This window comes from Oculina patagonica, chromosome 11, assembly GCF_052425735.1.
Source record: "Oculina patagonica isolate OP01 chromosome 11, crgOcupat, whole genome shotgun sequence".
NCBI lineage: Eukaryota > Metazoa > Cnidaria > Anthozoa > Scleractinia > Oculinidae > Oculina > Oculina patagonica.
The window spans coordinates 1,608,485-1,625,412 of record NC_135768.1 but is presented as its reverse complement, the minus strand read 5'-3'; the positions used below and the strand labels follow the sequence as shown (position 1 = coordinate 1,625,412).

Sequence of the window (16,928 nt, the reverse complement as noted above, 5' to 3'; positions counted from 1 at the left end):
CAATTCAGAGTTCGTACGGGTCCTGGAAAACTTATTGTGGCACTGGAAAGTCCTGGAAAAAGACTACCGATCCTGGAAAGTTCTGGAAATCAGGCTGTTAAACTCAACTAACAACTAACATTGTAAGAAATGCACAGTCAGTAAGGAGAGATAGTATTGAGATTTTGGGAGTGAAAGGGTTAATGTCAAGTTTGAGTATTGAAAAAAAATAATCTGAGTCCTTGAAAAGTCCTGGAAAATTGTTTGTGAAAAAGGGTACGAACCTGAGGTCGATGCCCGGGCCGATCGCGAGCTGCAGGAACTTGCTAAAAAGGTGAAGTTGGTGAAGCGATGTTTTGATATGATGCTAAAGTTCACCTGGCCGCATCCCCCCAGTTCACTGACGTCCAACATTTCCGATGAATTTTCCTCTGGATTCCATGTATTCCCGAACACATCCCCGTTGTCATACAATCTTACTGCAACAGAAACATCTGACGTCCCTCTCTAGTCGCCTGCTCCCGAGAAGAGCAGGCGACTGGAAACGAACGTCTAAAATTCAGGTTAAAGTTGAACTTCGGAAATCTTCGGCAAATTTTGTCAATCTCCGGAAAAGTTCGAAAAATGCTCGGAAACGTTCGTATGGTCTTTGAATAACTATGGGACAATCTTCGGTCTTAGGTTACTCGAAATTGCAAAAAGTTGTTGAAAAGGAAAAAAATTGCTCGAGATATGTAAAGTTGCCCACCCTGCGAGCAGAGCCCCTTCTTTTTCCACTGATATACTTGAGAAGAAGGGGCTCTGCAAGAATCGTGTAAAATCTTTGTTGAGCATGCGCGAGGTTTACGCGATGCTTGCGCGTTTAGCTTGCGCGAGGACCACTTAATCTTAGCATGCGCGCGCGGAATGGCGTGTCGGATCGTACACGACATTGTGAACGAAGTGTTTGTTTTACAAGTTCTTTTCTTCGAAAAGCGTCTGAGTTCCCTCAGTAAAAACACGTCAAGCACCGCTGAGGTCGTATAAGTGACTTTATGGTAGAGATGTGCTATTTAAACCGTGAAAATTCTTCTTGGTTTGCGAAAAAACGAGATCTTAAATGATCCACAAGCTGCACGCGCGCAAAAACGGTAGCAGATGGCGAGAGCAATCGTCAGCTCTAGTGCTTTCGAGAGCGTACTGTGGGCTCCGTCTTGGCCATTAGTTTCTCCAAAAATTAATGCCCGCGCAGCAAAAACCGGTTTAATCCGGACTGACCAGCCCAAACTTTGGGGCTGCGGTGACTTCAAAGAAATGACACGATTCACGCAGAGCCTCTTTCTACTTCCCAAATCTCAACCGTAGGGAAGTTAAAAGAGGCTCTGCACGCAGGGTGAAAGTTGCCTAGCAAATATTGAAATATTGAATAACTTATTGAAATAAGTTACTCGAAATTGCCAAAAGTTGTTTGAAAGGAAGAAAGTTGCTCGAAAGATGAAAAGTTGCCCAGCAACTTGTGGAAAGCCCCAGGCGCCGTTTAATAGAATGTATTACGAAGGAGTTCTTGCAATTGGTGCAGTAAGGCACCCTGACTGCCAAAAAATCTGAAAAATAATTGAAGGTCCTCCTCAGTCAGATCTGGAAAATCAGTTAAAGGGAAGGAAGATGTACTCCAACTCCCGGCCAGGTTTTTCAAAGCACTTTTAGCTAAATTTAAAGTTTTTTTAACTTTTTAGTGAGGTTTTTCAGTTTTGACGTCGACTAATCTCAAACAGAAGCAATAAAAACATTTTTATACAAGAAAAATTGAACCCTCGATCAACTTTTAATCCTGGGTTAGTATTTATCGGCTTTCGATCAGCCCGGGCCAAATGTACTGATACAGCCCTCGTTGATGATGCCCGTAACCCGTGCGGCAGGCAACCATGAACATCATAAAGATCCATAAAGGCAAAAAGCTAGAAGAAGTTTAGGCTGATTGTTCACGGGACGTTAGAAGAACTCAAAAGCTCGGTAAGTTTTTTATATACAAGTTCATTGACTTTTGCGCATTGGCCTCCTCCACGCCAAAAAAAATTGATCACAAAATTAGAATGATTGCTTTCAATCCCGCTTAGATTTGTTTAATATGGGATAAGGGAGGCAAAGGTCAGAAAATCTTTTCTTTATCGCGCTACCCGCGCGCGCTGATGCGTTCGAAAAGCACGTGCACATTCAGCGATGGCTTCCCTTTACGACCTTTACTTTATTTATTTGTTTATTTAAATGCACAGCAGTTCAACTAGACTCCTTGGCCAGTTATAACATTGTTCAAATTTTGCGTGTAAAAATAACTTTGAAACGAACAAACTTGCCGCAAACAGATGGGTTTCTTATAATGTTTTTGGCATCATTCATTTTGGACTTGACAGGGCAGAGATGGTTTACATTGAAAGTAAATTTTGTTTTTATTGTTGTTGTTTTAAATTTCCAGCTGGTTTTGAATTCCATAGTGATCAATGGAGCGGAGATATCATATTATGCTAAATATCAGACCCCGCGGTCCAATCAAAAGTGTGCGTAATACATTCTATGTCAATCAAAATCGGTCCTGGTATCTGACAGCCCATAATTTTGTAACTGTTCAGCAAAAGGCAAATTTGTGGCTTTGGACGTGAAAACAAATGAACACTCATTGTGACCTACACAGGGAAAGTTTGGGCTCTGTTTAAAAAGCGTTGTCTAATGGACAGCACGTCCATTATAACGCAAGTTAACAAGGATGAGGAATCCGTGGCTGTAAGCCCGTATTCGCAAGCAAAACGTGAGTACTTGTTGGGCTTCCATATTGCTCACTTGCTTGCAATGCAACGAGCACGTAGTTCGGCGCGAATTTTGTGCACAGTTTTGTTTGTGTTGCCGGCGAAATTCCGCCTGCAAATAAGAAGCTTTAACTAGCTCGTTCAAAACTCTCTTACATATTGTTTGTTTCAGACTCTCTTTTTGTGGTTAATTGAGTCAATGCAATCGTTAGTCCAACATTTGATTTTGAGCTTAATTGAAGTTAGCCGTTTGGCTATGACGTTTGATATTTTGTTAACCGCGCTCTAGGGAAAGATGATCTAAGCTTACTAACCTTTGCTTTTCTACATTGCAGTACCTGGTTCGATCTCCAAAAAGCCCCGAAATCGGAACATCTTTTCGTCATTTTTCTGTTGTTTTGGCGCGCAGTCGACTGCCGCCGGCGGTCCTTGTACGACTGTAACCCACACAAATCACAATCACAACCACAACCATAATGAGAACTCGATCAGCGAAGAAAAGGATTCTAAGGTTGGTATTTCCGCACGGAGATGAAGATAAACGATTTTCCCCTTAGTTTTACTCAACGGTAGTTCAATCTTAGTTTTCCGTTCATCGTTTCATGCCAGGATACTCCAAGCTCGCTTCGTATACGATATCATTTCCTGTGCTGTTTTTTTGTTCAGACGACTCGAAGGTCGATTTACGTGGAATGCAGCAAAGAGAGCATAATTATTGCTCTCGAATCATTGCAGAAAATCTTTTTTCCCTGACATCTTTAATTTCATTGCCTGTGTGAACGTTCTTTGCAAAAAGTGTATTCTTTGCCATTTTGGTGTAAATTTAATATCCAAATTAATAATACGCTAAAGGGTTTCGTGATGTTGACATTCCAGCTTGTCTGTTTCTGCAAAGAAACGTGAACTTTGATTTTTAAAGGGCTTCCTCTGCGTTTTTCGCTCTTTTTTCGAAAATATACGCTTTCTGTATTCTTTAAAAGTGTTTTAAACTGTCACTCGCACAAGTACGAGTATCCTTTCACTATTTGAAGTTGCAAAGAGATCAAAAAGACACCACTGGTAAAATATTTTACTACAAAAGAAAGATCAATTTTGCCGGTTCCTTGTTGTAATTAACTTAACCCTCAGAGTGAATTTCCTAGCTTGCTGCAGTTGTTGAATCAGTTTCAAAAGGGAAGTACTAATTAATTGTTCCTGTATTTCCGACATTAAATTGAACATATTCGTGGCTTTTATTGGCAAAAAAAATATGAAACCCCTTCAACGGCAAATACGCTGCGTGCATACAAAGCAATCTCTTGGAATACAAAAGCCAAAAAGAAAACAAATTAATAAGTGTAAGTGTCTTCTTTGCTATACTACACACAGTGCTTTTTTTCTGGAGAAGATAGGATAAGTTAGTAATCACCTAAAACCATTTCCTGCTAAAGGAAATATTTGAGCTTTTTATCACAAAAAGAGGTGGGAAAATAGTGTACTGAAGTTAAGGATTAATATTTAATAATTAAAGTGTTAGGAAAATCCATGTTTAGTTGCATGTGTTCCGGGTCTTGTGTACTTTCTTTTATGGTCATCAATATTTGATGAGAATCTGTTGAAAATAAACAGCTATTAGTGGTATTAAAATATTTCCATTGTTGATAAAATATAAACTCTCTAAGTTTTGTATTTATGAAAATGTAAAGGTTCAAGGATATATTTTGTAGCTAGTATAGGTGTGTTTAAATATATTTCTGAGAAAAAACTGTGAATCACAAATCGAAAAGCATCCATGGTTTTTTATAAGGAAAATTTGATTAATTTGAAAACATGCAACTTCTCTTAATTCTTGGTAGAAAAACTTGCATAGCAGATAGGTACCCACCACCATTTGAGCTCAAACATCTACAGTGTAACATCATTGTTTTGATTTTTAAAACAAAACTTGAAAATGCTCAAATTCAAATTGGCTCTGTTACAAATATAGCAACCGTTAATTAGTCAACTTTAAAATGTTCCAGAAATTTAAATAAAACCACAAGTGTCAAATATAATTTGCCTCAAAGACAATGGTTGCTTAAATTATCAACAAGATCAAGGACATCTACAATTCACAGCATTTAGGTCAAATTTAAGGTATTCAAGAATAATATTGATGGCTCACAATTTTCCTGATTACTCTGTGCATTGTAATTACATGTACATGACTGTGTACTATCTCTAACTACTATGAGAATCAATTGAGAATAGATTTCTGCTTCAGCTTTCTACTTTAAAACTTCAATATTTAACAAAAGCCTTGTAAAATCTCACCATTTTTGCTTCAGCTTTCTACTTTAAAACTTCAATATTTAACAAAAGCCTTGTAAAATCAATTTTTAATCTCACCATGACTTGACCAATACAGCTTAGAACATTAACTGGAACAGAGCTGTGCTCTAGCAGAGCCCAGATGCCACAGGCAACTTACTTTTGTCTTTGGGAACTCGTGTAACTTTGCTACCATAAAAGCTTTTAAGAGCTGGGCACCCAAGATTTCTTGCATAAGAGCCTTTAGGCACCCTGCAGTTGTTCTAAAAGAACAGCTTTATGAAAGGATCATAGGTGGTTTGACACTTCATACTGAACTTGATGCTAGTAATTGATTGTTTTATTGTTATTTGTTTGCAGCCCTGTAAACACCTCCTTCCACCGGTACGACATCAGGACATGCACAAAAAATGTATAGTGATAGATCTTGATGAGACACTGGTCCACAGTTCATTTAAGGTACATGCATTTACTACAAAACAAAATAATACAATTTGTTTTGTAAAGCAGCTGTTGCTGGATTATAACCACCAAAACTGATTAATATGACTGTGTTCCCACTAATAAGGAAGTAACAAATTCATGATTGGAAATTTGATCACTTTCTCAGAGTTCAATGTTAGGATTTTGATTGGATTAACTGAGACTGACATGACCTGTGTCAGGCACCACAGACTTCTAAAAGTTTTCCCTACTGACTTGCATAAAAGTAAAAGGGTAACACATTTTCTCCCATTTTTCTTCATCATTTTTTTTTCCAATCTTCTTAGAATACCCGAACACCTTTTCTCTGTTTGTTAGTGTGAGAGAGTTAAGAAAAGGGAGGGAAGAGAGCAAGCCCCTATGATTAGACAGCAATAATTGACCATTGATATTTGTTGTGTCCAGATTTAAATCTCTGAAAAATTCAGGAAAACCCATTATAAAATCCTTCACAAATTAGACCTCACATGTCAGCAGCTAGCCTGCGAGCAAGCTTTCTAGTAAGCACTTGAAAGCCACAACATTAATCCAATCAGAATTGAAGTTCTGTATGACATCTCATAAATTTTAAAGTATTTTGCGCAGTGAACTTTTGAGTTTGAAACAAAGAATGAAATCAAATTTCCATCCATTAATTTAATTCATTATCAAAAGAAATGCTTGATCAGTTTTGTTTGCGAAGTTCTAATTGGAATAAAATTTGTAAAGAACAACTTGATTCAACTACATTGCAATCTAGACCCAGGCTGAACCGACGTGAATTGGACTGCTATTTACAATGTAACTACTAACATGTCATTTTATTCTTTTTAGACAATGAATAAACCACTCTGTTAAAAGAATTCATTTGCATTGAATAAATGTTTATCATTGCAAACAGTTTTTCATTCTTATTTGTTGTGTTTTATTTCAGCCTGTTCATAATGCAGACTTCATTGTTCCTGTGGAGATTGATGGTACTATTCACCAAGTAAGTTGCAGTTTAGCAAAGATAGGCCATTAGTATCACAAATGCAACAAAAAGGATAGTTACTGTGAATGGGTTCCTGGAATAATGCAGGGCTGTGCTCTAAGGGTGCCCGGGTGCCTCAGGCGACTAGCTTTTGTCTTTGGGCGACCAGATAATCTTATTTCTTTCAGACAAACTTTATTCTGGGCACCCTGGATCTCATAAATTGGAACCTTTGGGCTCCTTGTAATTTTTCTTATAGTACAGCCTTGTAATGCCCCAAGTGACTTCTGCTAAATTGCTAGATTCTCCTTCCAATTCGTCCTGTGTATGCTTGTAAATCAAAGGGAGAATTTCATATTAGATCAGGAGTCACTTCGGGCCTTATTACCCGTGTTGAAGGTACAAGTGTAATTAAAAGCTGTGCTTTTTTCTCAATGGGACTTAAATGTAGAAGCCTACACATTAGTGGGCTGAACTCCGTTATCAAATGTCTATCAGGTTTCAGGCACATTTTTTTGGCAGGGGCGACGAGAGAGTGGATCATAGAGATGTTTTTTGCCAGTGTCAGATAAGAAAACTTTTTCTGCCATTGTATCAGAATAATTACATTTAACATTCTGTTCTTTATTTCACAGGTGTACGTGTTAAAACGACCTCATGTCGATGAGTTTCTTCAAAGGATGGGAGAGCTGTTTGAGTGTGTTCTTTTCACTGCTAGCTTAGCAAAGGTGCAGCTAAGTACATTGTATTACTCTGGAATTCGGTTTTTTCCCCGTTTCTTCTACAGTGAGCTTCCTTCTCCAATCTAGGGTGATCAACATTATGGGGGGAGGGGTGGAGGGGGATAACCCTGCAATAGACTAGAGTCCCATCCAGGGGGAAGTAGAAATACTCCCAGTTGCATCATGCTATAGATACCAGACGACTATTTTATACCTGCCAATTTTTTCTGGGTCAAAGGTGTGAATTTTTTTATAATGGGTTATTCCAGAAAAAATACACACCTCCCCGACGGATGGCAAACTGGAAATTCTCGCGGGAGGGGGGGTTAATGGCTCGGGAAATCCGGGCGGGAGGGGGGGTCTGAACCTAAAAATTCTTCCTCGGGGGTCACTTTTAACTTTAACTCGATCGATATGTTTTACCACTTAAAAGAAGAAGTTTGCATCGAAAAATCTTGTAGTCTTCCACTTTATGGTGTTCTTACCTCATATGCTTCATGTTTACCTTCATAGGTCCTTTTATTCATGAAGAACCAGCGCGATAAATGGATAACAACAACTTTACGATCGGAAAAAAACACTTTCGACCGAGCATGCAACGCCTGGAACATTTTTACGGTACCCAGGCCACCCGCGCCCGTGCTTTGCAACATCCTCAAAAATGCGAAGAAAAGACGATCGGTCCGGCTGCACTTTTCTGGTTTTTTTTTAGCCAACCCGAGAACTCCTTTTGCTGGCTAGAGCTAACATGTGTATACACAATTTGTGTATTATTTGGCTACTTCCAAGTTGAAGTTGAAGTTGAATTAATCCATGTCTTACGATCGATATGTTAAAAGTTTATGAAAGCAAGAACCGTGGACATTACGCATGAAAACCTAAATTTTTGAAAGAAAGGCAAGAGCTCCAGTTGACCTACACACCCATATAGGTAACAAAATTTAAAATTATTGTAGTTCAAAAGGCTTTATTGCTAAGCTTAAGAAGTGTCACACTAGCGAGAACTCGATCTTGTAAACACGAACTCGATCTTGTAAACACGCGCCAATTTAGGCCGCCTTGTCACCGACAACTAAAATTATAGTTTTTCTTTATTAGCGCATTAAGGAATTTTTCACTGTGTTTTTTCTTACATTTACATAATTTTTAAGACTTACATATTTCTTATCTTGTACATTTGTTGTTTGACGAAAAAAACAAGTGGCATTTTAGAGGAGAGTGTGCCGGAGGTCACACAAACACACGTGCGATCGTTGAAATTTGACCAGCAAAATTCGCAACATTAGCCCAGTTTTAAAAATTATAATAAACAGGGATCTTTTGGAAAAAAGGTTGCGTCGTTTGTATTGCCTGTTGTGTCCACTTAGGGCCTTTAAAAAAAAAATGGAAATCCGGGCGGGAGGGGGGGTCTAACAATCTGGGAAATCCGGGCGGAAGGGGGGGGTCAAAAAATGTTGCCATCCGTCGGGGGTGTGTGGATTTTTTCTGGAATAACCCAATGAGAGTGTCAGGATTTCTGAAGACGATACTGACAATGATGTCCAAAGTTTTCTAAAGACGTCCGAAGTATTATGAAGACGTTCTGGACATATCTTGATCCCAGTGCGTGGACATGTTTTGCTAAACACGACCTCGTTCCCAATGTTTTTATTGTCAAAACTCTGACTTTACTTGTTTTTCATGAATTTTTTGTTTTTCACATTGGTTTGAGGTTACATATTTTTGGAAAGTGTGTTGATTATGGTTGTACATGTACATGTAATAACTCACATTTTTCAACTAGGCGTGAGTAATTGGTTCCTAAATGTAAGTTGGCGTAAGATTTAAGTTTTCAACTCACAGGTGTGAGACTAACAGTGTACGCCCAAGGTGTGAGAATTGTATACCTGCCATCTCTCACGCCTTGGGCGTGAGTCTCACGCCTGCGAGTTGAAAACTTCGATCTCACACCAACTCACGCTTACGAACTAAGTTCTCACACCTAGTTGAAAATGTGAGTTATTACAACCACAAACGACACATTTTCCAAAAAATGTAATCTCAAACCAGTGTGAGAAAATAAAACTCCTGGGAAAATGAGTAAATGGCGATACCTTCCTGAAATGATAGAGTTTTGACAAAAAAAAAAAAGCATTGGGAACAAGGTCCTGTTTAGCGAAACACGTCCACGTACTGGGATCGGGAGATCTTCGGTACGTCTTCGGAAAATTTTCGGAAATTGTCGTATCGTCTTCGGAAATCCTAGCACTCTCAGGATGAAAATCTCACGCCTTTGACCCAGAAAAAGTTGGCAGGTTTAGAATTGGCAGGTATACTATCATAAGCACTGGTAAGCCACTAGGCTTGAACACAAACTTAAACTCTTCTTTTGCAGTATGCTGACCCAGTGGCTGACTTGCTGGACAGGTCTGGAGCATTCCGCACCCGACTCTTTAGAGAGTCTTGTGTGTTTCATAGGGGAAATTATGTAAAGGTAAGCTAAGGAAACCCTGAAGGTTTTGAACCTTTGCACCTAAACACACAGATCAAGCAAAGATGTTTAGAGTGTTACAATGGAACCTTGTTATAATGAAGGGCTAAGGAACTGGCAAAATATGTTTAAGGAGCTAAGTCATGGAACACCCATCTTAAAAAAATTTGGCAAGTTTTTTCAAGTTTGTCATTTGTAGTCTGTCTTAATCCTCGTCAGTAGAAAACATCCTTGTGTATTTTGGGGTTTTTATAACCCTTTGTAGTTTTTCTATGTTTTCTTACCAAAAACTATTTTCATTTGATGTTTCTTTCAATTTGAAAGTAAACTGAAAGATGACTTAAAATATCACGACACTGCTCCTGCAAACTTCGCTCTAACAAGGTTCCATTCAATGAATGATTTGCCACTAATCGGATCCTGTGTTTTGCGTGGAGGATTCTGGGATCGCTAGGGGGCAAACATTGCAAGTCGCTAGAAGAAAATGTATGGCGAAAAGTTGTTTTGACGCTCAAAAATACGATTTTGGAGAGAGACAGGGGTTTCAATAATAGCCGGGTAGCGGGTAGATCTACCCGCTTGTGATGGGCGGACTACCCGCTTGAAGCGTAATGCGAATATCTTATCAGACCAGATCATTTCACCACAGCTACGAATTTCTACCAAGAAATTTCATAAAATTCCTGTCAGGTTCTAGGGAAAGAAAAGAAAAGATAAAAAGAAAAGATATTCTGGTGTTTACCCTGTCCTTTGGACCATAAAAGGTGAAGCGAAGTCTTGTAATGACACGTAAAATCATTGTTTCAAAGCGCGAAAAAAATCTACCAGGCACTCTGAAATCGAGGGAGACTGGGACTAAGCGTGAATATTAATATGGCCGCTAAAAATAAAAGACAGACGCTGTTGGCATTTTACGCCCCGGAACCTAAAAAAAAAAAGGTCAAACGAGGTCAATTCTTCGCAGGGTAAGTTGAATACATTAAAAGGTTAGGGTTTTGCCTAGAAACTTGAAAAGTTTGCACTGATTTATTGCGTAACATTCGCGTATCATTTCGAATACGAAAAATTAAAATCACATGTTTCAGATGTGTTGGCAAATTGGGCATTAAAAGAGTGCTCTTCCTTGATAGACATTATTGTCTGAGTAACATAATTTTCTTCAGATCTGTTTCTGAGTAACACAATTTTCTTCAGATCTGTTTACACTGGTTGACTTCATACATACAACAAAGTAATCTTAAAAGTACCCAAAATGCAGGAAAATGCACCTACGAGAGTATAGAATTTCAAAATTTTCCGGGGGAGCATGCCCCCGGACCCCCCTAGAGGGGGAAGGCCAGTTGGGCCGTCCATTGATACCCGCCTGTTTTTATATTCTACCCACTTGTGCCAAAACTTATTCTGGAGAGAGATCAACGCTTTTTCGCGAGTATTTTATCAGGAATGGATTTGGGTATTGTTGATACTTGAAAGTGTAAGTTTTTGTTTGAATAACCGTGAAATATGTGATCAAGTTTACCGATAAACCTCCTTGCTTTCGTAAGATTTATTTTTAAATTAACATCTCAAAATGGTCTCGAAATATTACAAATTAGGTATATATCGGGAGTAAATTACTTAATAAAGCCTTTTGGGTTGTATTTACGTGTGTACAGGATTATTTCTATGCTAAGTTATACAAATAATTTTAGTAATATGCCCGGCCGCTAGCGATGACTGTGCTGTTTGCGGTATGTGATAACTATCGAAGGTACCCAGAGAGGCAAAAGATTCTTCCTCGCGATGGAATATTAAGACTCCACCCGCCCAAGAATAAGAAAGATGATTTTTCATGAGCATGGCCGGCTTTAAAACAAGGTTATATCTTTCTCGAAGTAAAGCTAAGCAGCCTCTGGCTAAACAAAAATAAACATGTCATCCGCGATACGAAGCAACACATTCACGCAACACTGTACTAATCAAACATCTTCACGGAAAATTTAAGATCTTGTCCTTCCAGAACGAATTTAAAGCACATCTTGCAAATATAAATGAGCCAAGATAGATCACAACAGTTCCAATAGCCAATACATAAAGTTCATATAACAATAAATACAGTGCAGAGGTGTAAAAATGTACTACCGGGAAACTACGCAGACCTTCGACCTCTACACATTTGCTGGCGGCATTGATAGGGCTCTACTCAACTTAAAACACTTCTTAATAATACAGCTGACAGGATATAGTTCCTGTTATAAACTAGTAATAAACAAAATAGATTTAACAAACGACCAAATCCAAAAGCGATTGGGAAATTTATTAAAGTCACGATCGTAGGAGACTGTGAATGTCTGTCACCTTTAATATTACAAAGCCATAATAATTATTTGTTTATAAAAGACGTGACTAATAAATTTACAGCTTGTGCAAACGTTAAATATTATTCAACTACTGAAAGGACTTTATTGAGCTATTTCCAATTTTATAACATTTCGAGACCCCAGTTTATACGCGATGTCTATTTCACAATACATGTAAACCTTCATAAAAGCGGTAGATTTTATCGCATATCTTACGGTTATTCAAACAAAACCTAACACTTTCAATGTACCAACATTGCCCAAATCCATTTCTGATAAAATACTGGTGAAAAAGCCTTGATCTCCCTCCAAAATCGTGTTTTTGAGCGTCAAAACAACTTTTCGCCATACATTTTCTTCTAGCGACTTGCAATGTTTGCCCCCTAGCGATCCCAGAATCCTCCACGCAAAACACAGGATCCGATTAGTGGCAAATCATTCATTGTTTTTTTTTCATATTATTTTACTATTAGTAACTGAAGAATAATGTTCATATTACCGAAGAATATTGTATTTTGTTATACTGACAACGGAATGTCTTTTATAATAATGTGGAATGGCTTTGCTTTTTAGGATCTCAGTAAACTGGGAAGAGATTTAAAGCATGTTCTTATTGTGGATAATTCACCTGCGTCGTATAGTTTTCATCCTGAAAATGCAGTAAGTATATCAATACATTGACATCCTTTTGACAAAAGTTTACAATGCATTCTTTTTGATGGTAGGTTTAGTAATTTCTTGAATATGTGATGTTTTACTTTCTTGGTATGTTTTACAAGTATTTTAAAAACCACACACAAACAAAATGAGACTGTTTGCTGCCAAGGAAAATAAGTGAAATGTTTTATTGCACACTGTCCTCTTTCTCTCTTCAAATAAGTTGGTTGGTCGCACAAAAAAACTCAAAATAAATATTTCAAAGCTTATCCAGCACTGGAGACCTCGTTAATGTTTCAATGTCTCATTGAATTGGGCTGGTCGACACAATCATGGAAAATGGCCCAATCTTGTCCCCAGAGGTCGTGATCCTTTTGGTTGGCATGTTCATTTCATCCACAATCTTTGGTGCACGTGCACAATTAAACCAGAACCAGGAATTGCTGGTTCCGGTTTTTGAATCGCCCAGAGCCGTTGAGCATCAAGTCACTGCTGACCAAAAACGTGTTGGCTCTGGGAACAATATATTATGGGGATGGCGTTACATGTACATGTACAGTAGCCATCCAATCAGAGCATGCGTTACATATCCACCATCACATAAGGTATCTTAAGATTTTTTTACTGACTTAATAAAATATGGATGTAGATGCAATGCTTAATTAATGTTGTGTTTATTAGGTTCCAGTTGTATCGTGGTTTGATGACTTTTCAGACATGGAACTTTTAGACTTGATTCCCTTCCTTGAAACGTTAAATGAAGTTGACGATGTCTGTGCATTTTTGAGGAGCGCCAACATGAACATTCTTAAGGGAAGATGTGATTCACTTGATATAAGCACCTGAATGGCAGGCACTGATTTTACAGATTTTTAAAGGTCTTTTACAATTTTTTCTAATTCAATCTATAATTTAGACAAAGTACTGTAAGTTAACACTCTTATCAATAATTTTTATAGTTAATGTGCACATCAATAGGTGGGACTAGAAAGCACAATCCACCTATTGTTCTGCGACCAATGCAAAAATAGTGTCATCACAAAACATATTGCTTTGTATACATTTTCACTGTTGATTTTGCCATCTTGCTCATAAGTGAGGCAAGGATTTTTTTAAAACAATCATTTCTTTTTATAAAAGGGGACTGGACACAGGTTTTAATTTTATTTGAGTGTTGAGAAAGCTTTCATCACAAGTAGATTGAGTGACAAGCTCTCAAGCTTTCTTTGAGTATTTTTATGACTCTAAAAACATCATCTTAGATCTTGAGTTGCCCCGAATGGTAATCACCATCAAACCCAGTAAACTAATTTTGTTGTCTACACTAGATTTTATTTAAAACCTTACGCCCAGTTTCATTTTGGAAAGTCTTATAGATTAAAGGGACTATGTCACGGATTTTAACTGATTTTTGAACAGCCAAAATTTATATTTGTGTCGCAGGAAACCTAAAACTAATAGCCCATTTTTATTGAAAATTGCTATATTAGAGCACTAAAACTATCAACAAGCATCTTTGGCTGGGGATGGCTCGGATGGAAACGGATTGCAATTTGAAAAAGTTAAGCAAACGTTTTCAAGTTGTTTCCGCGCTTCTTCGAGATATCGATATTTATAGCCGTAGCGTGATTTCTATCCGCAAATTAAGGTTATATCTTCCTTTAGATGTTCAAAGATAATGTTTATATTTGGGGTTGAGTTGCCTACCACTAATTTCAGAACAGTTTAGACCAAAAATCTGCGAAATCCCCGTGACATAGTCCCTTTAAGTAGTAACATTTAAAGGCAGTACGTGTTATAGGCCTTGCCTATTACTACTGTATGAAAAAACTCGAGCCTGGTTCACACTAGCAACATAATGGCGAGGTCATGCAGAACACAAGAAACACCTCACATTGACGTTTTATGGCACCAGTGTAAGCAACGCAACAAAACAACAACAGGAACCTAATGGCGTAAGGAATAAACTGTTCATTTCTTTGTTATTAATTTGTGTTGCTGGTGTGAAGCAGGCTTTACTACCACTTAAAGAACTTTTTGTTCGAAACAATATTTTTAATCACAAGCGTGACATTGATTATGTTTTTACGCAAAGTGTACATAGAACTGGTGAATATTCTGTGGAAAGTTTAGTAAATTCCATTTATTATACAAAAATAATTAACTAGAGCTTTGCTCCCGCATTGATTATAAACCTTATGACAAATGGCTTATTTTCTAATTTTTAAGGGACGCAACCTTTCTAAATAGAAAATTTATATGTTTATCTTGTCGCACTAAAGACATAATGTATTATATGATTGGCATTTTGATATGAAACAAATTTTGTATGTTGCATATTATTCGAACCTTGTTTATAAGCTAAGCACCACTTTTTAACTTAGTTTTACTGACTTCTTGGAGTATTGTACCATTCCCAAAAAAAGATAGTTTTGTGTATTTTCAATGTCACTTCCAAGGAATTGTAATGGGCCAAATTCTCCAGGGATTTTTGTATTTTTCAACTCATTACTGTTTTTTATGAAGTCAAAGCAAAGAAAGTCATAAACTATTTCCGTAGTTTTGATACCCAAATTTATCCCATGCTGTTGATAGCGCATCTAATCATAGGGCTAGAAACCTGCTGCATGCTTAGTGGTATCTTACAAATTGGTGTTTTGTGAGGTAAATGTATGTATGTGGGGCTGGGGTATCTTGTTTGAGGCATTCGGTTAGTTTAGAAAGCTCTCCGTTCTTCTTGCCAATCCCCAACCATCTGAAAACCTCAAACAGGCTACAAAGTATGCCATTCAAAAGAAATTCTGGCATAGCTAATTTTAACTACATAGCTCTGTGGGTAATTATAAGTAAGGGAAGTTGGGGGATTACTAGTAGTAAAATAGCAATTCCAGTAACTGATTAACTGTCTGATATTTTGCCTCTGTTGTTCTTGTCGGACAATCATGCTACAGAGGGTGTGGTAGGGGTAGTACTGTAGTTTCATTATTTTTTTTAAAAAAAATAATTCTCTGGGTCTGTTTTATCATTGTGCTCCACAATTTTTTCTCTAAACAGTACTAGTTCAAGTACATGTTGCCTTTTACAAAGTTCACCAAAAAAATAATTTGATAGTACTTTTCCAAAATAAATGGGAAACATCTTTTGAACTAGGAGAAATTATCTCAGTCTTTTATTGTTTTTTCGTTTGTTAGCTTCTGGTTAACGTTGATATTCTAGTTATGGTGTCTAGTAGCTTGCGTCTTTCGCAGATGTGGCTCAGCTACAGTTGAAGACCGCCAGCTACTACAACGAAAGTTATCCTTCAATTCTTTCCTGGTTCACTGGGCAAGAATTGTTAGTGGGGTTTCTTGTTTTTGTAGGTTCACATTAACTGTCTTTAATCTCACTTTAGAGGCATAATAATTATTCAATTATAACGTTCATCTTTGTATTGTATATTATTTTTTATACCACACAAACTACAGATATTTTTGTAAAGCTGTATTTGAAGAATAAAAAAAGGGAGTGATAGCTTTTGAACATAGCTGATAGTGACAATAAAAAAGTGTATTCTATAAGTTTCTTGTTGTCATTTCTTTTGAATAATTCTTAAAAAGCAAGTTTGGGATTTTGTTGCATCTCCATGTAGTTGTCACTGCAACCTGACAGAAACAAATTATACGGGGTGGGGGGGGGGGGGGTGGGGGGTTACTCGCAATGGACTAGCATCCAATCCAGCGATACTTGTAGCCTGGGGGAGGGTACTGTTACATACCTACAGTAGAAATACTGCAACCATAACTTTTTACCTAAGTATCCCCTTAAAAGATGAATCAGCTATAAGGGAAGTGGTCATAACAAGTGCACTCGACGAGGACCAACCTTGTGTAGGGGTAGGGGGACTATGCAAAACACCACTTGTCCGATTAGCCAAATGGACAAAATTGAGTAGCAAAATCAGCACGATAAAAGCTCACATTAAGTTTCATTGCACAGGTTTACCTTATCACACCTCCGACGCAGACTCGTTCCCAGTCGCTCCCTTGGTGGTTTTGACTAGAATGCATTGCATCAAGGGAAGGCCGAACGAAAATCGGGGAGTGACCCTACTTTTTCTTCGCCCTTCCCAGCCTGCCCAGCAACCCTTGCCTTATTCCGCCTCAGTTTTTTATCGCCTTTAGAAACAAATAAGTAGAGACTGGGAATGAGTCTGCCTCCGACTAACAGTGTATGGGATTCCTTGTAAAATGGGAATGGGATGTAAGTGTTGCCTGATAA

General features: G+C 37.9%; 2 protein-coding genes across 2 annotated transcripts in view; both read left to right on the top strand.

The window, feature by feature from the left end:
• Positions 1–136: 136 nt before the first annotated feature.
• LOC144631197 (endoplasmic reticulum resident protein 44-like) overlaps positions 137–16,928 on the top strand; it is a 106,202-nt gene continuing 89,410 nt past the window's right edge. The window contains exon 1 of the mRNA XM_078489605.1: positions 137–149. The gene's annotated coding sequence lies outside the window, so the exon portion shown is untranslated. The remainder of the gene's footprint in view (positions 150–16,928) is intronic.
• LOC144631205 (carboxy-terminal domain RNA polymerase II polypeptide A small phosphatase 1-like) lies at positions 2,586–13,783 on the top strand. The gene is made up of 8 exons (XM_078489622.1): positions 2,586–2,761; positions 3,095–3,270; positions 5,409–5,507; positions 6,445–6,501; positions 7,119–7,211; positions 9,580–9,678; positions 12,588–12,674; positions 13,353–13,783. Exons 1-8 carry the CDS (start codon positions 2,683–2,685, stop codon positions 13,515–13,517), a joined length of 855 nt encoding a protein of 284 aa, XP_078345748.1. The 5' UTR covers positions 2,586–2,682; the 3' UTR covers positions 13,518–13,783.

Bases quoted from the DNA above. Each gene is read 5' to 3' on its own strand.
- LOC144631205 (XM_078489622.1), top strand. From the start codon at position 2,683: ATGGACAGCACGTCCATTATAACGCAAGTTAACAAGGATGAGGAATCC. The intron at 3,271-5,408 runs GTTGGTATTTCC...ATTTGTTTGCAG, and splicing joins GCGAAGAAAAGGATTCTAAG to CCCTGTAAACACCTCCTTCC. The intron at 12,675-13,352 runs GTAAGTATATCA...TGTGTTTATTAG, and splicing joins GTTTTCATCCTGAAAATGCA to GTTCCAGTTGTATCGTGGTT.